The sequence below is a fragment of the Strix aluco genome, chromosome Z (genome assembly GCF_031877795.1).
Source record: "Strix aluco isolate bStrAlu1 chromosome Z, bStrAlu1.hap1, whole genome shotgun sequence".
NCBI classification, from domain to species: Eukaryota; Metazoa; Chordata; class Aves; order Strigiformes; family Strigidae; genus Strix; species Strix aluco.
Genome location: NC_133971.1, coordinates 22,834,565 through 22,855,763, shown reverse-complemented (window position 1 = coordinate 22,855,763; position 21,199 = coordinate 22,834,565). Strand labels below are relative to the sequence as shown.

Below are 21,199 nucleotides of genomic sequence, written 5' to 3'. Positions count from 1 at the left end.
ACAGTCCCACAATATCTTGTATTACTGAAAAGTACAGATACGCACTGTCGATACCAAAGCAGACGCAGCAGTGGATGGAAATGCCAGGAGAGTGCCACCTGCATTTTTTGTTTTTGTTTAAGAAGCAGTATTTGCAGGTCAGATGGCGATTGCTGCAGGTAAGTTTTCTGTGAGCTTGGTTCTTGTGATTGTATGTGGGATGTGAGGAGTGCTGGTTTTGGCTGCTCACTTTGATAGTGAGCTTGATAATACTTCTTTCATTTTGTGAAAGACCTACACATTGTGATATAGGTGATTTCCCCAGCATACACTCCTAATGCAGGAACTCTTCACCTGTGCTGTGTTTGCTTCTTATCGAGGAACCAGGAATATCCCTGGTTCATCACAGAAAGTTGCTGAGTGCTGATGAGTTTGTGGGTCTGGTGGGGTTTGCTTTTATTTAAATAATGGAGAGGTTGCCCTGTTCTCCCTTGTCCTTGCTTGTGCATCTTATAAAAGTTTTGTTTATTTTCTCAGGTCTCTGCTCCTAATCAGTACTTTTGTCTTCAGGTGTTTTGTAGTTAAACATGCTGCTACATATCAGTCTCTTTACACTTTCCACCCTTCATATTCTACTTCAGTATTTTCTCAAGAAAAATAAAAGCTGAAGACTTCCTGCGCAAAGTTTTCTCCCATGCCACATGCCTCATTGCAACACTGTTGAGGCAAAGTGCCAAAGCTTGGTACTGTTTCTTAAGGTGGTTCTGCAATGCACGTTGATCCCAGCGTGCAGAGGCACAGCCACACAAGCTCTGATCCTGCAGTGCGTTCATTGGGAACAGTGAATATGACAGCACACAAGTGGGTATGGATGACCTTGGAGACCCTGCAGCCATCTCACTATGTAAATGTCATGATAGTGTTGTCCCTCAAGTGGGGTCGTTTACCGGTGTGCAATATGCCAATATACACGCAAAGCAGAGGTATTTGTGTCCAGTCTTGCTTTAAAGTTACAGTGTCTTTTAATTCTGCAGAAACTCAAAGGGTGAGGGAGGGCACATCTTATTTGTCTTAAATTGAGTCGGTGGTCGAAGTCTCCCCCCTGCCACCTTTATCTTTTCCTCAGTTACCCACAGATTTCCCTGACTTCATGCTTCTCAGACAATCATCCAGTCTTTGGCACCTTCTCAGGCAGGATGTTCCCCTCTTATCAATCTTTTTAGCGTTAACCAGACATGCATTGTTTACACAAAGTTGGAGTAACTCGCTCCCTTATCTGGTTGACCACAACACTCTTAAATCAGTATTCTGTCATTGTTCTATTTAGAAGTTTAGAATGGGCAGAGTAGAAAATTTCCTAGAGACATCTATAGTGTTACCTTGTGATAGTGGCATACGTACGGATCATTCACTGTGTTAAATGATGGATTGAATGACAAATTTTATATTAATTTTTAATTAGATATTTTTCCTCAGTGGCAGAACTTTTAACAGTTTTAGGACTCGACTGATAAAATGTGATTTGAAGAAACTCCTGTTCTGGAGGATAGTCTTGGTCTCCAGACTGTAGTATTTTGTGGTTTCTAGGACTGTGGGTTTTGTGTATTTAGCTTGGCATATTTCAGAACATCCCTGTGCAACTGTCTAGGCACAGAATTGGAGCGGTTGTTAAGGATGATCTCAAATCTTAATAGGAGAAAGGTGGATCACATTGGGTGTGCCCGGTGCCAGGTTTACTGAGGGTTTAAACTTGTTCCTGGGAAAGTGTACTGAGGGTGGAACCTGTTCTGTGGATAAAAGCAAATGTCTTTGCCTGTTGGGAGGTGTGTAACTGAAGAAGTCCAGCTGCCAGCTGAGTCAGGTGCAGAAGGTTGTTGACTGACCTTGTCAATAGAAGACAGTTTTTCACCTGCCTGCTCTAAGTATAAACTTCCCTTTCTTTTTCTTTGTTGATGTGCTTGCATATAGGAAGGAAAAAGGGTTTGTGAGGATAAAGCAAATGCAAGTCATTTGTTTGTTTCCATCTTGTATGAAAAATGATGGTGACAGTGTGCTACCAGTTCCAAGCCCTAAGCTTGGCGACTGGAGAAGTGTTTTCTCTCAACATATGGGGTGTCATGGAAAGAGGTCTTTTTTACCTTTATATTTCTCACTCGCACTTTGGTTCAAGCTTGTAAAAGTTTAGGTTCAGTACTCACCCCATGTAACTGGGGCAAAAGAGTGAGTTTAAGTGTTTCCTTCCAGGATTTTTTTTTCTCCTTAAACTAGTAGATTTTCTCGCTTCAATTTCTTTTAGAGTGGGAGCTATACATCTTGTTGGGGTTGACTTCTTACACCAGGGCTTGCTGCCAGCAGGCAGGGAGGTCCAGCAGGTCACAGGAAGCTATGGATTGCTTAGGCAATGAGGGGGCTTTTCAGATGTTTTGTTGATCTGGCAATATTGCCACAGGATGCAAGCAGAGGCTGTCTTGTGTGAGGGCATGTTATCAAGATACTGTTCTGCTTTGTCAAGTCTAAACCAGCCCCCATGAGCATCCCGGCATCATTGGGCATCTCTTTTGACAGGCACTCTTTGACCGTGCTGTTCATTGTGCAGTATGGTGACTGCCAAGGCCTGGGTTCTGAAGAAGCATTTTGAGGGTTTCCCCAAAACCAGTGACTTTGACCTGAAAATGATAGAGCTGCCAAATCTAAAGGATGGAGGTAAGTGAAGTGCCACCTGGTTTTATTTTTTCTGTAGGTTGTCTGATTGCTGACAAATGGCTGTGCGTCTGCTGAACTGTTTGTATGTTTCTCTGGCTTGGATTTTGAAAATGGCTTGGATTTTTGCACATCTTGTGGCAAGCCATGCACTTAGCAGAGAAGGGTGATTGCTCAAGAACATGTATGCTGAGGGGTTTGGTGGGTTTTAAGACATGCTGCCTTCTGATAATACTTAGAAACAGTGGCAGAGCTAACTGCAGCACGCAGCAGCTGTGGCATGCATTTCACAGACTCACAGTGCCTAATCACACGTGGTGCAAAGGCATTCAAATGCATTTGCAAATAAAGCTTACTGAAGAAAATTGTTGAAGTGATATGCCCTCGAAACTGACAGCAACAAGGAAACAGAATTGCTTCAATTTAAAAAGAGAGAAGTGAACTGTGATAAAGAGCAAATGAGTTAACTGTAGTAAACCTAAACATGCTTTACTGGTGAAAGGTCTTCATCTACTTTATTTTGCAAAATCCTTTGGAGGAAGCTGAAGAAGGTGGTGGCCTCTGGGAGTAGGTTTTCATTGGAATTTTTCATGCTGATAGGGAAGGTATTGAGGATAGTGCCGGGGGGGGGGGTGGGGGGGTGGGGGGGTGTGTGTGGAGTGCAGAGTGACTGGGGTGCAAGAGAGCCTGTAGCAGGGAGGCCTTAGGGCAGGAGTCAGTGTGGGCTGGTTTTTCATTTTAAGAAGCAACAAGACAAGACTTTTGTCTGCATTCATCTATTTTTTTTTGCCAGTGCTTATCTGTTATATTTGACGTGTGTGACAGTAAGAGAGAGTGAATAAAAATACACAGGTTTTATTCCTATGTTTCTCTGCTTTGAAAAGGGTAGGGAATATGGTAACTTACTATATGCAAGAGCTGTGGATAAAAGAATTAACCTTGATTTTTGGCTTCACATGGACATCTGTACCATGCTGCCTTGAACGTCACCCCACCATTTGTCCTTTACAAAATTTAATCAAGTTTAGAAGGTGCACCAAAAAAATTGCATTAAAGTACTAGTTACGTTTACAGCTTAAAGATTTGAAAGGTGATTTCTTCTTACATATACTTTCAAGTATTTTCATAGCATGTGTATTTCTATAGCATTCAGACACACTTAAAAATTTCATGCCTGTGGGTATTTAAGAACATGGAGTAATTTCTTCCTTCCCATTTTAATCCCCACAGAAAGAAGAGGCATAAATTCATACTAGAGTAACACTTTAAAAGAAGTTGGCCTTTATTGTTAAGTTACATGGCCTTAAGTATTCTTCCTGCTCACTCTGAGTAGTGGGAAAATATTTTTATCTGAATATAGTTCTAGCTTGTACTAGCTAGACCACTGCAGCACTGGCAATGAAAACTATTATTAGGTGGAGATGAACAGCTAAAACTGCTGTATGAATGAGAATTTAAATTAAAATTTGCTTAGCAGTGTATTTCACAAGAACTAGTGTCATTAGAGACAGTAAAGTGGATTAGGCTTCCTAGTGCTTTCTGTTTAAGGCAGAAAAGTAGTTTGCATTTGACCAGTGCCAAGGTTTCTTACCACCCTCTGCTGGTTAAATCATGGGAAGGCATTTTATATGTTGGTCGAAAGTAAGTTAGTGTTTTGTGTAGGGGATATGGCCTCTTGAGCCTTCGATAGAGAGAAAAGGCAGCTAAAGAGCTGAAAACAAGCTAACCTCCTAAAGAGACACTATAGAAAGTGTCTTTTGTAACAGCACTGCGATAATCCAGACAAAGATAATGAATGTAGTAGTCCTTTTGGGTAGTTTTTCCCTAAAGGATGATGGGATATGGGGTTTTTGAGCTGTCAGGAATTCCTGTTGCTTTTATTGAAAGACTGACTTGGGGAAACTATGCTTTACTGCACTGCTAATGCCCAGGAATTTGCTTTGTCTTTTGTTGCAGAGTTGCTGCTTGAATCAGTGTTTCTCAGTGTTGATCCTTACATGAGGTATATCTTTTTCTTCTGTTCAAATTGCTGGCTAAGATACCTTATTTGATTTCCCACTTAAACCTCAAAAGAACATGTACAGGGAGCACGCCCTGTTGCCAGAGTCCCAGGTGCCTTTGCTTTTTATAAAATGTGTGTAAATTAAAAGACTCACAATATGGAGCTGTGTCAGATTTAGCCAGACATTAGGATAACAATGCTGCAGCCCTAGAGTTTTCTTGGACTCTGCTGTTGTTCCTTGTCATGTCTCTTCTGCTGGAATGCAACAGGTTCAAATGAGACTGCAGCCCTGTTGCAGGAGCTGCTTCACTTGTCTTAAGCAACCTTGTACTTAAGGATACATAGCTAAGTAGGAAATTGCTGATATGCCCATGTTAATAGGTGGTAGTTCAAGCACAGAGAGACTGGGTGGTTTGAAGAAGCCTGGTGGATCCTAGTGTCAGAGGTAGTTCTTTGTAGTTTCAGCCTTCTTGTAGTGGTGGACCATGCTGGGAAGATTAATGCTATTGGGTCCGCAGCACTCTAGCCCAGCATTTGGTCAGCATGGGATGCGCAAGTACCTGGGTGTGGAAAACATGCAGTTATGTCATTACAATGACAAGCTCATTGATCTGTACAACATCACTGCTTATGCTCTTTTTCTGAGTCAGACAGTAGCTACTACTTCATAGTGTATCTGTAATGTCATTGAAGTTGCTTACAGTAAGCCATCTCTTCCTGTTACAGACCTTACAGTCAAAGGGACATGAAGGAAGGGGACATAATGATAGGCACACAGGTTGCCAGGTAAGTTCTTCAGTTCTTGTTATCCAAACACATGGCAGATCTCGAAGGCATGCACTGACATTTGAGACATCTGCAGCCTGCATTACCTATTCTTGACTTGAGTCTACATACTTCTGCAACTGTACTCTCATCTGTAATTGGTTGGAAGGTGTTTTGCCTCTAAGAACCTCTTTTGCCTTGTTGGAGAGCATTTAGGCCTCTGATACGATCTATGTTATTTCTGGTGATAATGTTTTCAAAGGAGATTTTTACAAGCAGAGGTATGAAGGACCAGCCATTGTACTTGCCGTAAGTGTCAACTTCACATTTTAAAATCTGATGTGCTAGTAATTGCATGCCTGAAACCATGCATGCTATCTACTCCAGCTGAGAATACCTCAGCGTCACCTGAGATACAGCTCTAGCTAAAGGGTTATCTAAGCTTAAACCCATCCTTTCCTTTGTGGTAATCTAGCTACACAGATGTTTCCCTTTGTCAGCTCGTTCCTGCTGTGCTGCCTCTAAGTTGCTGCCCAGGAATATCTGTGGCCTTTGACTCTTGTGTTTTGCTGCAGTAACACTGAGGGCTGGGATAAATTAACAACCAACTGTGCTGAACAGAAGGCCAACAGTTTCTAATATTTCAAAGCTGCTTACCTATCCTTCCCAATGTAGTTTTCCTGTTGGGCTAAGAAAGTTGACTTTTCATATGGCATAGAGACACCACAAGTATGAACTTCTCCCTGTTATTAGATATTGCTTTCTCTCTGGTTTTGTTACCCCCAAGAAGTTCCATCTTCAGGATCTTCAACCTTTAAATGAGGTACAGGTTGTCTGAGAAGGGAACTGCTTGCTGCAGCCTATTTGTGACTTCTTGCTTTTCCACTCTTTAATCCTGTCATCCTTTTTCCTGCCTTCTAACTCACGGAAGCCTAGTCTGAATTCATATCAGACTGGTACTAGTCAAAAAAAAGTTGGCATCTGTGGATTTATTGTGGCTGGGCTGAGTCTAGAATCATCTTGCCTGATATACACCTGATGATGAGAGATAGTAGACATTTCAGGAAAGACATCAAAAGGCTACAGCATCAGCAGGTATGGGCTAAATGTCCTGATGTGAAGTATTTCTTTTCTCCTGCATAACAGGGCAACAGGAATAAAGGAAGGAAGAGCCGGTAATGATTTGTCTCTGACAGGGTATTTTATTTTTTTTTTCCTTCTTTTAAACAGGATTGTAGAAAGCAAGAATCCTGCTTTCACAGTGGGGGCCTTTGTTGTAGCTAGAAGTGGCTGGAGAACTCATTTCATCTCTGATGGGAAAGACCTCCAACACTTTCCTTCCAATTGGCCGGAATCACTCCCCAAATCTCTGGCTCTTGGGACGGTTGGCATGCCAGGGTGAGTTTCAAGATGCAAAGGCAACTATCGCCTGGATTTTGCTGTGCAGAATGTTTCTGCTTGTCTATGACCCTTTTCCCTCATCTTGTTCTACTAGCATGTTGTCTGCTCATTCTGGTAAAAAACCATATGTGCTTCTGGATACCCTTACCCTGTAGAAGGTCTGAAGTTTGGCTCATCCCCTAGATCAGAGGAGATTTCCCTTGGAGATTATGGTGCCTCTCCTTGAGGAGTTGTAATAGGGTAGGAAGAACATCCAGGAGGAGCTGGAAAGAATCCAGTTCAGTCTGAATTAACCTCAGTGGAAAGACTCAAACTTCACTGGCACCTGGACTAGTCTGCTTTTGCTGATTGGGCTCTTCTGCTATCACCATATTTCCAGAATTGCCCCCAGAATGCCCAAAAGATAGCTGTGTCACATCCCACCTGTGAGGAGAGGGGAGTGACTAAGATTCGCAAATCCCCTCAATGTGGATTAAGGTGAGATAACACTCAAGGTCTGTACATAAACATCAACTTTAATGAGAACATAGAGAACAAATAATCTGTAAATGTTGGCACTCTCACAGTTGTATCTACCTGAGCTATGCAGCTTTATGCGAAAGCAAGGGAGGCCTTTAACAACTTTAAGAGAAAAGAGAAAGAGCGAGCGAGCTGGAAAGATCATCAGTCCTGGACCCAGCACTGGATCTGCCAATGGGGTGGGTTTGGTGCAGGGAGAGAGAGAGTCCCTCCCAGACTTGTACATGCCACTGTTTATTGGCTCCAGTTCTTGGACTTCTGGAAAACTCATTCCAGTTCCAGGAGTGGTTGAGACACCAGTGAAATCAAGAGAAGTGATGCCAGGCCCCTCCCTATGACACTTCTGGGGACATTGCCTGGGCTCACAGTACAGCCACTTGGGGCTCGTCCCTTACAAGCTGTCATATCATGCAGCAAAACAGAGGTCCTTTAAATTGTACTGCAGCAGACAGAGCTGCTGTGCTTCGGAATCCATGTTGACTACTGCAGTCTCTGTCATCTTCTCACATTTCTTTTCTCTTTCCCTGTAGTTTGTATGGGAGATCAGGAGTTGGTCAGTCCTGTTGACCCGGAAGGCTTTCAAAATTGTCGTAACATTGTGTGTGATGTAGAACTTCCCAGATTTCATTTTGACATCAGGCGAGATGCACGTTTTTCCAGACAGCTGCTAGATGGATTCAGTTCACCCTTTCAATTCAGACCAAGTGGGAAGCTCTAAACTTGAATTTAGATGTTAGAAGAAAAGTTTGTTGGGATTCTGGGCCAGTCAATCACATTGCTTCAGGAGGCTTGCAGAGCCCAATGTCATTCAGTATTTATATGATCAGTGGCACACGCTTGAGCTAAACTTCAGTGGTTCTTACAGATTACTATTTACTCAGTAGCCATAGCTGTGCACAGTAGTCCTCAAGAGTAGTGTGCCCATCAGTTCAGCAAGGCTTTGCCACCATTTCTTCTTTTTCTGCCAGCTTTGATTTGTGATGAGTATCATTTAATCTTTGCTTCAATCTGGTGGATACCAGCTGGCTACTGACCTCTGTCTATCTTGGATTTACAGCGTGTAACTGAGTTGTCACCTTGCAGAGTTCTCTCTGTGTTTCTCCTTCTGACTAGCGAGCACAAGGAAAGCTGTTTTCACCTAAGGTAGACTTCTGCCACAGTATCCCATTTCCCAGTAGTGTATCTGGTTTTGGGATGGCTGTAAAAAAGCCAAATTAAGAAGTTTGGGTTAATTTTTGTATTTCATAAAGAATGAGAGAAACTGAATCTCGTTCTGATTGTGAAGATATTTTGGTTCAATGTGGTCATGTCACATCTCTGTGTCTGGTGTCTTATTCCTCACTGAGCATTCTTTTTCTTCACAGCCTCACTGCATATTTTGGTCTTCTGGAGGTCTGCAAGGTGAAGCCAGGAGAGACGGTGCTGGTTAATGCTGCAGCTGGTGCTGTGGGCTCTGTGGTGGGGCAGCTCGCTAAAATTGGGGTGAGTGACTTGAAATGCTCATACTTGCTCCTCAGAAGGCTCACCTGGGAGATGGGGAAACAAGTCTATGAATGATCAGGAGGGCAAGCGTCCCTGAAGGCATGCCTGCAGTAAGGTCCTGAGATGGGACAAGCTCCTGATGATGTGGCAAAGCTAGCTGAATGTCTCCTAGAGCTCAGGAACTCGTATGGTGATGACAGCCTGACTTTAAGGGTGAGCCCTCCACCCAGCACTCTGTGAGTGTTAGCCTGTATTGTGAGGGGATGTTTAGAAATGTTTTTCTCCTTTCCTTGCAGGGTTGCAAAGTGGTTGGCTGTGCTGGCTCAGATGACAAGGTTGCCTATCTGAAAAAAATAGGCTTTGATGAAGCCTTTAATTACAAGACTGTTACATCTCTGGATGAAGCACTGCGTAAAGCCTCTCCTGATGGCTATGACTGTTTCTTTGACAACGTGAGTTCAGAGGGAGGGCCTTGCCCTGAGCAGACTGTCATTTTCCTTAAACTATAGCAGGAACTCAATATTGTATACGTCTAATTGAAGACTACACCAGGATCTGGATATTGAGTTCCACCTAACTGAGAAATGGTGTCCATAACAGCTTACTGCTTTCTTGTTCCCTTCCCACACTTATCTCCACAGCTGACTTGGGCAGTAACAGAGAAAACAAAGACTAAAAGGCAAAGCTGGATTGTTGGTGGTGTCTGTGAATGAAGAGAGAGAAGCTTATCTTCGCTCTCGGGAAAGTATGGCATGTTTTGGGGACGTGAGGGTTACAGTGAACACTTAACTGATGCTGAACAGAGAGAGATTCAGTCCGTTCCTGGCTCCACCTTGGACCACAGGCAGTTCTCTGCTGTTGCTGGAAGGGGAGCGAGCGTGTATGGCCCCATGTTACGTGTTCCGGGTGGCTACACCAGTACCTGTAACAACAAAAGAGTTGCAAGGCCCACTTGTAAAATTGCTGGAGCAGCCTATTAGAGGATTCCTGACCTCTCCCAAGTACAGCTGAAGTTAAAACGGGCTGTGGACTCTTCCCGATACAGTGTTTGAATGACCATCTTGTTTTGGAGGCTAAGAGAGTTTAACAGTATGGATGCAGTCAAACCACATCAGTTTGCAGCCAAGCCGTAAAACAAGCCCTGGCTTTTTTAATTTCCTGGTATAGCTAATGTATGCATTATACCTGCATACCATTCCCTTCCCTCTCACTTTCAACTTTTGTGCAGAGCTCTCCCCAGCAGTAAATTTTCTCACAGCTCTTCTCCGTTAAAAGCTTCTGAACACAGCACATCCATGTGTATGGGAGAAGAGAATCATTAAGTAAAAACTTGACATCACCATGATGTGAATAGGTAAAAGTGCAGACCTGTGTTGGGGAAAAGTAGAGGTGGTGCTTTTTAGTGTCCTTAGACATGTATCATAGGAAGAGGGATCTAACACTTCCAAACCAAGCTTTGTGAAGCAGATTTGGCATTAAAAATGATGCTCCATGTTCATAACTAATTTTTAGAGGCGTGAGATTGAGTCCTTGTAGGTGTTGACTAAGTGTAAGGGTCTCTGCAGCCACTGAGTCTTTGGAGTAGTGGAACTCAGCTCTCCACCCCTTGATGGAACCTGTTGGTGCAACGATGCAAGGTTGGCAGTTTTTGGCAGTCAGTCCCAAACACTGGATTGTCTCTAGTGCTGCACATGCTCTGGTTCTTGTAGGTGGGTGGAGAATTTGCCAGTATTGCTATCAACCAGATGAAGAAATATGGAAGGATTGCAGTCTGTGGAGCTATCTCTCAGTACAATGTCTCTGTGCCTCAGAAAGGTGAGAGCCTGCTTTCTTGTGTCTAAATTTATTTCCTGTTTGGTGATGGCAGAGAGAAAGACATAATGGGAGTCTCTTGAGATTTTATTGTTTGTTTCGTATGCCATTTGAGTGTATGTATGCATACATTTGGGTAGCTAACCACTGGTCTGGGACAGTGGGAGTGACCACACTCCTTGTTTGTACAGGCACTCATCCTCCTTTGTGCACACTCGTATTGGATGGAGAACATCAGCTGATTAGAAATGAGGAGAGACTAAATTACTTAAAGCAGGACTCCCCAGGGCTCTAAGCAGATAGAGATCAGTAGAAGGCAGGTGTGATGGCATGATGCTATTTACACAGTACATACTTTTAGATGAGAGATTTCCCTTGGGTTTTTAGATAAGACAGCTTTGGGGTATTTTGGTTATTTTTTTCCATAAGATTTCAGCAACTGGTGAAACTGTTGGGAGATGAGGCTGAGATGAATACTCACTTTCAATAGCATTAAGTTTTCAAAATTTGCCTTCTAGAAGAAATAGGAGGTCTGAATTCTCTTTGACAACTGATTGGCTTTGAACTCCTAGGTCACTTTAAAAATGGGACAGGCTTTTGAGAGAGGGGAGACTATCACACATTTTTATGATTGATGGAACTGTTTTTTAATGTGTATAACTTCTTTGAGATTTAGGAAGAGCATAAGAGCTTGGCAGGCTATCAAACAAGCTGTCAAAACAGGATTCAGCTGAAGCCTCTCAGGTGAAGCTGAGGTCACTTCTGAATGAAACTATTTGCAGAAGTGCTGGGTGTTTAGCCCCACAGCTATACGCATCAGGCCTTTGTTTCCCTGGGTGGCTCTCTGTCCATGAATCCTTGGTCATCTGTCCTGGAAATTCTGTTCGGAAAAAACAGCAGTTGCTTCTGGCTGGAGCAAAGTAATTCAGTAGTCTTTACCGTCTAAAAGCTCTCTTTACAGCTTGGGTCTTATTTTAAATGAAATTGACATTGCAGGTGGTTTTTTGGTTCCTTTCTCTTGCAGGGCCTTACATGCAGGTTCCAATGATCTTCCAAGAACTTCAAATGAAAGGGTTTATCGTAACTCGGTGGAATAACCGTTGGGAGGAAGGTCTGAAGGCACTGCTAAAATGGGTCGTGGAGGTAAGGAAGGAAGGGGTAGTTTTCTGTAAGGGGTACTCACACCACAGCTTCCCCCTTTGCAAGGGGTCTCTTGTCATAGCTATTGAGATGAGGTCCCAGTGTGATACTTTTCTTCCACCTAACTTGATCTTTGAGCCTCTTGGGGACACTCAAATTGAACATGTGTGATCCCTTCTGCTTTGTTGAGACCTGAGATATTAGCTTGTGGACTTAGATGTATTTCAGAATACATGTAGGCTTTGAAAAAGGATGCTTCCTGGAGCAATTCAAAATACTTCTCTGGCAATGAAGAGTTTCATATTTAGAGTAATTCCTCTATTTCTCATTCAGAAATTTCCCTTTATTTGTAGTGTAAGCAAGGATTTCCATTGTAGTGTTGTGCTGAAATTGCTGGCAAGAATGGATGTTTTTATGGAATTGGGAGCTGGGCTTTAAAGGGAGTTAATAGGGAATTTCTTAAATTTTATTTTTCCAAATGGAGGCTGAGTTTTAACACTTGGTTCATGGCTGTGAAAACCTTGTGAATGTGAACACTAAAGGCTAAGAGGCTCTAGCTTTTACAAACATGAGGATTTGGGATGGTGTCCTGCTTTCGGCCAGGATAGAGTTAGCTTTCCTTGGGCTGAGCTAGAGGACCAGCCCGGATCGGTCACTGGAGTATTCCATATCATGTGATGTCATGCTCAATATATAAAGGAGGTGGGGGTCTCTCTCATTTCCGCTTCTGGTCTGCGCAGCGGGATCTTTGGTGCGGTCACGATCGCTGCTGGGGGCGGGCTCTGTACCAGTCAGTGAGCAACCATATTGTATATTACCCGTTGGGACTTACTATTGTTCCTGTTGTTTTGTTACTATTACTAATTTTTTTTTTATTCAACCTACAAATTTCTTTTTTTTTTTTTTTTTTTTTTTGTCCCTCCCCTATTTCACCAGGGAGGGAGGGGAAGTAAACAACTGGCCACATGGTGATTGGCTACCAGCCAAGTTCAAACCACTACAGATGGCTCAGCTTTTGATCTCTTGGATTTGCAGTTCCATACTTCTCTATGGGTGGAGACAGGCCTGGCTTTGGGGAAATAATCCCCTACCTGTTCATTGTTTGGGGATCAAATAGCTCTAAATCTGTCCTGGTGTGGTTTTACAGCAGTGGCTTTTGCTCCATGTTATGACTCTGAGTAGAAGGTGTTGCAACAAAATCAGATCCTCACACAGCGTACCTAGTTTTGCAAAGTTACCCTGGTGTGTGCCAGCTTGCTTGTTTCAGATGAAACACAAGCTGGAGAAAATTTGGTTGCAGTTTAGACTCCCAAAGAGGAAAAAAGTAGGCAGCTGGTGAATGAATACTCATTGATTTCCTTTCTTACTTTTGACAGGGAAAAGTGAAGTGCCATGAACATGTCACTGAAGGATTTGAGAACATGCCAACGGCTTTCATTGGAATGTTAAAGGGAGAAAATATTGGAAAAGCCATTGTAAAAGTCTGAAGGTCACATATTCCTGGGAGACAACTTCTGTTAATAACAGGGCTAATAAGTGTAAGCATATGCTAATTGATTTGCTCTTGAAGAACTTGTGTAGCTTTCCCAAAGCTACACAAAAAAGTGCCTTAAAACTGCTGAACTTCATGAGAACTCTAACAGATCTAATAGTGTCTTGAATCTTTCTACAAGTTGGCTTGTAGAAAGGAAAACAATTCCAAAAGCTTTGCCAGCTGATGGCACATCTGATGACTACTGTTTACCCACTGATTTCACCCCGAACTCGGCAAGAGGGATTTTTTTAACCAATATCAAGGAGTAAAGAGTAGGCTTACAACACCTGGGGGTTCCCAGCTTCCTTACTGGCTGGCTTTTTTTTTTTTTTAATTTCATCAGTTATTCTGAGATGCGAAAATCAAAAATAAATCTGTTAATGGATACTTTGATAGTTTTGTTTGTGGAATGCCCTCCACTTCCTTGCAGTTAACACAGAGTGGCTAAAATATTGCAAGCACTTATTTATCCCAGCAGATCTCACAGTACAGGTGATATGGATACTTACTTCCTTGAGTAATTTGGCCATTGGTGTCCAAGCTTAGAGTTGACCTTGCCATGGTGTTCACCCTGGCTCTCCTGGAAGATCAAATTGGTGTCCAGGACCCAAATGCTGCCAAGTGAAGGAGACAAACAGATTAGCAACAATAAATATCTTAAATATATTGAAAAAGCCAGAACAAGAACTTGTAACTATGGGATACAGACAGATATTGAAGGTGATGGTGATCCACCTTCAACTGTGGAGGATTTGGTTAATTTTTAGGTCTCATTACTGATTTGTGAAGAGGGATCCTAAGTGGCCTTAATGACTTTGCAGTGTTAGGGTTAGATGTTCCGTCCGTCAACGACAAGAGATCACTTACTTAAGATGTAGATCAATCAATACTTGAGTGGACTGAACAAAACGCCATATCCTGAAATACAGGTTGACTGGCCACTGGGGAAGCAATGCATCTTGGCACAAGTAGGGCAGACATTCTGGTTACTTCATAGGGTTTTCTGAGGAAAACAAATTGCCAGTTTGGGTTAGCTCCAGTGCTGTGGTTTTCAACTGGCCTCTGAGAAAGATCTGTGAGTTAATACCACTGTGCAGCATGAAAAATGGTAAACCAGAAAATGGAGTGTGTTGTCAGCTGGCTTCAGATCCACTGTGTAGAGGTCTGCTGCTGTTTGGCAGCTTTTTATTGAGAAATTTTTAGAGAACTTGCAAGTCCTAAAAACCTGAATTGTTTTAAGCCCAGTGAATTAATGATCTGTTTCAAGTAAAGTTACAATTTGGGAATGAACTAAAAATAGCCACAGGAAGTTCCTATCCCTTGTTCAGAGTTGCAGAAAGATTTGTCAGTCAGAATAATCCTGGCTCATCTTGCTTTCTCATCAAATGCTGACATGTACATTCCCCTCACTGTCTGTGTATGGATTTCATGCTTCATGAATTGCAGCTAATTTTGCAGGCTGTTTTGCCCCCAAAACACAATATTTTCTTTTAAAACCAAACCCCCCCCAAACCTCTGAACTTCACTGGGGAACATAGCTATTTCCTCCTGAAAATCCAAGTTTTCTGTTACACACCAGGACACTGCCAGCACATGACTAATGATGATAATATCCCTCATTCCCTGGCACTGTCTGGAGATCTTGCAGTAGTTTCTCACTGTAAGCTTGGTTGTCCTCAAAGTTCTAAAGTTTACAGAAAGATACCTGAATTTTTCCATAACATGTTGATGAAAATAAAACCAGAGTATTAAAAACACAGATTTTTTTTTTTCCTTGACAGTCATGGGAGTGTCAGTGGCACAAGGTAGGCTGAAGGTCACAAAAACTGTATTTCTCCTGTCTAGTGACACAAACTAACCCTATGAGTACAATCAGTATCATGAAGTTGAACAAGGTGCCAATGCCCAGCAGAGAGCAAGGGCACAGTGATGTTTTGCTGGGACAGGCCCTTTCTGTCAATACATGACATGCTTTTAGGCAGAGCACTGGTAGTGCTGGCCTCCAGCCAGTTGCACAAGGCCTGTGAGTGGCAGATGCTGGCTACCATCACCCTTCCTTTAACGTTATCACTCTGCAGCTGAACTTAAAGGCTTTCTGGGAAAGGGTGAGCTCTTGGTGGTCCCACTGTCTGTCAGAAGGGGTTGCCTGGGGTTAGGTCCTCCTTGGCACTGCAGCAGTCTTCCATTGCCTGTGTCTGCAGGCGAAAGTGGTGTCAGCTCAGCCCAAGGTGTAGTGCCTACTCCTCAAGGGCCCTGCAGTCATCTCTGGGCTTTTTGTGCTGCTTTTTTCCAGTCCACATGGCCATGTCTGTGCCACTAAGTTACACTTAGCAAGTAGGCTTGACAGTGGGATTTTTGAGGCCATTTAGGATCCCAATTCGTTGAGGATGTGTGAGAGCAGGAGGAAGAGTTTATTTAATGATCTTAGCTGCAGACTTCATCTGTTGGCAAAATAGCTCTTCATCTCTCTCTATATATATATCTCATGTCTAGAGTAGTGGTTTAACCACTTAATGCCATATGCTTGCCTGTGCAGAATGAAATAGTCTCCAGATTAGAGGTGTTTCAGTGTAATAAATATTGCAACTTTTGCACCCTGTTCCTAAGCAAATTTGGACTGGTGGCAATAACCTGCCTGAGCTCAGGACACAGTGGGGCTCAGCCTTGAGGAGTTCACTGTGGCCTGCCATACCAAGGGTGGCCTCAGGAAGCCCTGGGAATTGCTGCAAAGAGCTGTGGGTTGCTGAAGTGAGGAGCTATCCCTGGAGTGCACTGCTGCCTGCTGAGCTTCTCTCATGGTTCTCCAGGGTGGGTGCCCACAGGAGGGATCAGGACAACACAGCCCAGTCACAGCATCCACTCTCACATGAGCCCTGTTCCCCAGCTGAATCAAATCCAGCATCAAGCCCCACAGCATCTCTGATGCAGCCTGTATTGAAGCAAGCAAGACATACTTCACATTCTTTGATCTTACCATGATCCCATGACCCCTGACTATAGATGTTCATCTCTCACATCCCCAATCAGCTAGACAGCACCAGCTCCAAACACATCACTCACAGCTTAGCCTGCTGCTGGCTATTACCTACAGTGCAGGGAGATGCCTCCCTGTCCCTACCCTCAGCCCCTCATCACTAGCTGAACATGGGATCTGCTTCCTAGTAAGCTGAAAGCCTTTGGGGCCATCCTGCTAAGTGGTACAAAAACTGACCATTGCATTTCCCTTAGCAGGCTTCACAGTTCCATGGACTGTGCACAGTGCCAGCCCTTGCTCTTCCCCCAGACTCCTCTCTCAGAGGAACTACAGACAGACACAAAGACTGTTTCCCTGAGGAAATGTCATGGACTGACTCAAGTAGAGGGGTGATGACACAAGCCTGGTCTAAAACTCTTCCTCTGCAGATGCAGTTGGACCCGATGCCTGCCTTCTCCACCTCCATAGAGTCTGTTCACACCTCTGCCACATCCATCCCAGGTACTCCTGTTCCTGGGGGCCAGGCAGATGGTGCTGCCTGGATAGTAGGAACCCATCCCACAAGCATTCTCCTCTAGCCCAGTATCACCCTAGTGCTGACTGAGAAGGAAAAAACACAAGGCACTCCCAGACCCTGTGTGTGTAGAAATGTATGTATAAACATAGAGGGTCACTGCCACCTTGTGGAGATTTGCAACTGTCACAAATTTGTCTTCACCAGCTGCAGGTAGAGATAAGGCTTCACACAGCTCCCACGCATTTTTCACCTTTTCTATCTACCAGCCCAGACCATCTCAGCTTTTCCTCTCCAGAGGAAGAAAAATTGCATTTCATGTGGATGTGCTTCCCCAGCATCTCTGCAAGATGAAATCAAGTTCCTCAGACTCATCTGGTTGATCCTTACCAGATCTGGAGGCATCTCCAAAGAGGTATGCTTCTCACCTGTGTGAAACCTCCATTGAAAGTAAGGATGCCACAGTGTGGTTTCAACCTCCATTTAGCGAAACTGAGTACAGCACCCACAGCCTCCCCAGAGGTCCTTATCAGACTCTTCTTCCTGCCATAGTTCTGTGCTTGGTCTTCTGACTGAAGAAGACCTACAGATAAATGTTTCAGCAGCTGGTATAGAGTTGGTATAGTTATTGCTTCAGATGCAGAGCAGAGACTCCATGCCATGGCCATGCCCCTGCTAAGCCTGGTGCCCTCTCAGTCCTGCAATCTCTTGTCAGCACATCAGTGTATTAGGTTACACATGAAGGTTTTGGTAGTGGGGGAAGAGGGCTGCAGGAGTGGCTTCTGTGAGGAAAGACCAGAAGCTGCCACATCAGACAGAGCCAGTGACAGCCAGCTCCAAGAGGGACCTGCTCCTGGCTAAAGCTGAGCTCTCTGTGATGATGTATTTGAGGAAGGGTAAAAAGCTGGACAACAGCAGCAGGGAAAAAGAAAGAGTGAGAAAAACCACCCTGCAAACACCAATATCAGTGAAGGAGGGGGGAGGAGGTGCTCCAGGAGCCAGAGCAGAGATTCCCCCACAGCCCATGGTGAGGCAGCTGTGCCCTGCACCCACGGAGGTCCATGGTGGAGCAGATCTCCACCTGCAGCCTGGGGAGGAGCCCACCCCAGAGCAGGGGGATGTGCCCGAAGGAGACTGCAGCCCATGGAGAGCCCACAGTGGAACTGGCTCTTGGCAGAACTTCCAGGCTGTGGAGGAGCCATGCTGGAGCAGGTTTGCTGGCAGGACCTGTGGTCCATGGGGGATCCACACTGGAACAGTCTGTTCCCAAAGGACTGTATCCCACAGACCCCACACTGGAGCAGGGCAAGACTGCAAGGAGGAAGGAGCAGCAGCAGAGACATGTTATGAACTGACTACAACACCCATTCACCTGTGCTGCTCAGGGGTGGGGAAGTGCAAGAGCCAGGAGTGAAATTGAGCCTGGGAAGGAGGGAGAGGCAGGGGAAGGTCTTTATAGATTTGTTCCTATTTTATTAACCTACTCTGTTTAATCACAATGAATTAATTTCCCCAAGTATGAGTCTGCTTTGCCTGTGACTAATTGCTGAGTGATCTCCCTGTCCTTATCTCAAGCCACAAGCTTTTCTGTCATTTTCTCCCCCTGTCCTGCTGAAGGGGTGATAAGAGGGGCTTGGTGGGCACCTGACAGCTAGCCAGGGTCAACCCACACATCAGTCTCTCCCACCACTCACCAAGGGTGCACTACAGAGTTAGTTTAGCAAGGATTTCACCAGCACATGGCTCAAACCAATTTCTTGGGTGGCTGAACACTGCATGTCATAGAGCACAGCAAAGAGGAACTACTATGCCATAGTTTGTTGCCATTGGTAAAATAGTAGTTGTTTTTTGTCCTTGCTAGATCCAGCTAGTTTTGATGAATAAGTAAGAATTTAAACATTAAAACAATTAAAAATATGCTTACTGGAACCATTCAAGGGGGGAATCCAAGTCTAACTTCATTCAGGACAAGGAAAGAATGAGAAGCAGATGGTTAACTGGCACTGAAGTCAGCCTTACTGCTGTAAGAGAAGATACGGAAGAGATGTGTGGGTCGTTAAGAGAGTCCTTCCCCAAGTATATGACAGCAGTTTCAGACTACATGGATGGAGTTAAGGAGTGTCACTATTTCACTGCAATCTAATCACACACAGTTCCCTTGCCCACTCAGTGACCCTTGGCTCTCCCTTTCATGATAGCTAGTCCTCTCTCATTACACCTAGTTATTCCAGCCATGTGTTCCAATTGCTGTGTTCAAGGAATTACTTCTCTTCCTTTTAGCCAGCCCACTAAGAAAGCAAGCTATGTAACAGGCCTGCAGACAAAAGCATCTTGGTCTACTGGTTTGACAGCAGGGCACAGATCCCAGACACTCCACAGCCAAATGAAACAGACTGCAGTCATTACCTGAGGGGAGGAGAACTTCTTCCTGAAGCCCTTACTCACAGAAGAAGCCTTCATATGTTGTTTATTCTCTGCCATGTACATCAAGTTTCTTCCAAACATTCAAGTCAGTTGGCCATCTACCACTTCCCCCTCTAAAGGCATCTTTTCAGATCCCTGGATCAAAGCAGTCAGTTCTGTTCATCCAAACAGCAGATCACAGAACTCAATGAAAAAGTGACTGATGCACTACTGTCTGACATATGGCAATGACTAGTATCACTCCTTCACATGAAAAGTGAGCAAGCAATGAAATGCACCCACTGAGCTCTCCAGGTTATTACTCAATACCCATGTGGCAGGGCATATGGCCCAAGTTTTTAGCAAGGCTACTTATGCCCATTCCATTTAGGGCAAAAATATTCATTTGCTGTATCTAGGCTTTGTTAAATGCTGAAACCCCATGTTCTTGCCTGTTGGAAGACTCAGTCCAGTTCCTGTCCTGAACTGGGGTTCTTTCCTCCCAGCAGCAGCACTGTTGTTGTAGAAACCGAGACTCCTTATATCTCAGCTAGGTGTAACCATTAGGCTTTGCCATCCATCACCTGTAATGACAAGGACCAACTTCAAACACTCAAATTCTGGCATAACTACACAGTTGAAGAGAACATGCTTGCTGGTTCCTTTAAAGGGGAAGTTTACCTAATGCACAGATCCTCACTGCATATTCCTCAAAGAACCAAGCCTTAAAGAACACCTCCTTTCAAGTAAGGCTATGCAAGTTATTTCATCATGCTGTGCCTACATACCAGTTCTCAGAACAGGAAGATCAGCACAGAAAGCTGACAACTCACTGCACTTGTAAGAACTGCTTTACACTCCCGTTTCAGCACAAGAGTTATTCCAGCCTTTCTGATCTTTCCCCATCCTACCTTGAATTTCCAGTCACTTCTTTGTCACCTGGATCTTTCAAGGCTACTGCAAGTGGCATCTTATTAAGGAAGTAAACAAAGCATTGTCAAACTCAACACATGAGCAGCATTTCCTATTAACTGCACCTTCCCCCTGCTGTAATAGGTAACAACCTGGTCTGGCCTCACCTTGGCAGAAATACTGTATGTTGCAGCACACCTTAGTAGCTTCCTTATTTCTTAAGGACAAAAGTGGATGTTAAAAGGCTCCTACTGAACTTCACCAGGACTTTTCACCAGGGAATTTTTTAAACCTTTCTTGCTCCCAGCTACTGCCCAGGGGGAGTAAGTAGGCCACCCAGGAACTGATTTTAAAAGCAATGCTTGTTTGCAGATGGTGTGATGTTGATGGTACATTCTTGCTCCATACAATTTCATATTATTCTCACCCCACACATCTGTCCATGGCACCACTTCGGGTAGTGGTTTCCCCACTTAACCTGTGTGAAGCCTTTTAAACGCTCAGCTGCACTCCTCTTAGTCAAATAGCCAGAGCTGCACAGAGAACATTTTGCATGTCCTTGTCATTGCATAATCACAACCAAGAGCTTGCATCCAAGATCCTTGATGGCTCATCCTCAACTAAAGGGTGGTCACTGCTTAGACTAGAAAAATCTTCTTTCAAATAAGAAACATATGCAGCAAGCTGTTGAGGCCCCCAGTCCCGAAGAGCCAGGAAATTCATGCATGCTTGTGAAATGAGCATAAGGCTGAGTCACACATGAGCTCCCTACCACAAAGACAAGATGCTCACCCATTCCACATTGTTTGCATACGTATCAGGAAGGATTGCTTTTTCATCAGTGATGCTCAATGAGCAGCACTGCTCATCTAGCCCTAACCACAGCATTAGGCACAGCTGCTAGCTACAGTCCTGCTTACTTCCTGAACTCTTATCCAGGACAACACCCAAGCCAGCAACAAAGCCACTTCGATCGGGTGGAAAACACAGCAGTTCTCTGTGGTAACACTGGGAAGAGTTGTTGAATGATACAGAGGCTGTCAGGTCAGCATTAATCTAGAC

At 44.1% G+C, this 21,199-nt stretch overlaps 1 protein-coding gene and 1 long non-coding RNA gene across 9 annotated transcripts in view; one reads left to right on the top strand and one right to left on the bottom strand.

The window, feature by feature from the left end:
- The window catches only part of PTGR1 (prostaglandin reductase 1), a 22,745-nt gene extending 9,018 nt beyond the window's left edge, over positions 1-13,727 (top strand). For 3 of the 6 annotated variants that reach the window (XM_074813756.1, XM_074813752.1, XM_074813758.1), the window contains 9 exons: positions 2,576-2,682; positions 4,636-4,681; positions 5,408-5,467; positions 6,677-6,844; positions 8,731-8,848; positions 9,145-9,300; positions 10,558-10,663; positions 11,685-11,803; positions 13,177-13,727. In XM_074813756.1, coding sequence (XP_074669857.1) covers positions 2,577-2,682; positions 4,636-4,681; positions 5,408-5,467; positions 6,677-6,844; positions 8,731-8,848; positions 9,145-9,300; positions 10,558-10,663; positions 11,685-11,803; positions 13,177-13,287 — 990 coding nt within the window. In that variant the 5' untranslated portion in view covers position 2,576 and the 3' untranslated portion in view covers positions 13,288-13,727. Of the gene's footprint in view, positions 1-38; positions 159-2,544; positions 2,683-4,635; positions 4,682-5,407; positions 5,468-6,676; positions 6,845-8,730; positions 8,849-9,144; positions 9,301-10,557; positions 10,664-11,684; positions 11,804-13,176 lie in introns of those variants that run through there. The other 3 variants (XM_074813753.1, XM_074813755.1, XM_074813757.1) reach the window with 2 other exon arrangements.
- On the bottom strand, positions 9,369-21,199 carry LOC141918872 (uncharacterized). Of its 3 annotated transcripts, XR_012621817.1 has the most exons (4): positions 20,137-21,199; positions 18,747-19,809; positions 13,844-14,407; positions 9,369-9,770 (listed from the first exon to the last, which is right to left on the bottom strand). It is a non-coding gene; the product is annotated as an uncharacterized LOC141918872 (long non-coding RNA). The 3 variants fall into 3 exon arrangements; XR_012621815.1 differs by having other exon boundaries at positions 18,747-21,199; XR_012621816.1 differs by having other exon boundaries at positions 13,844-14,337; positions 18,747-21,199.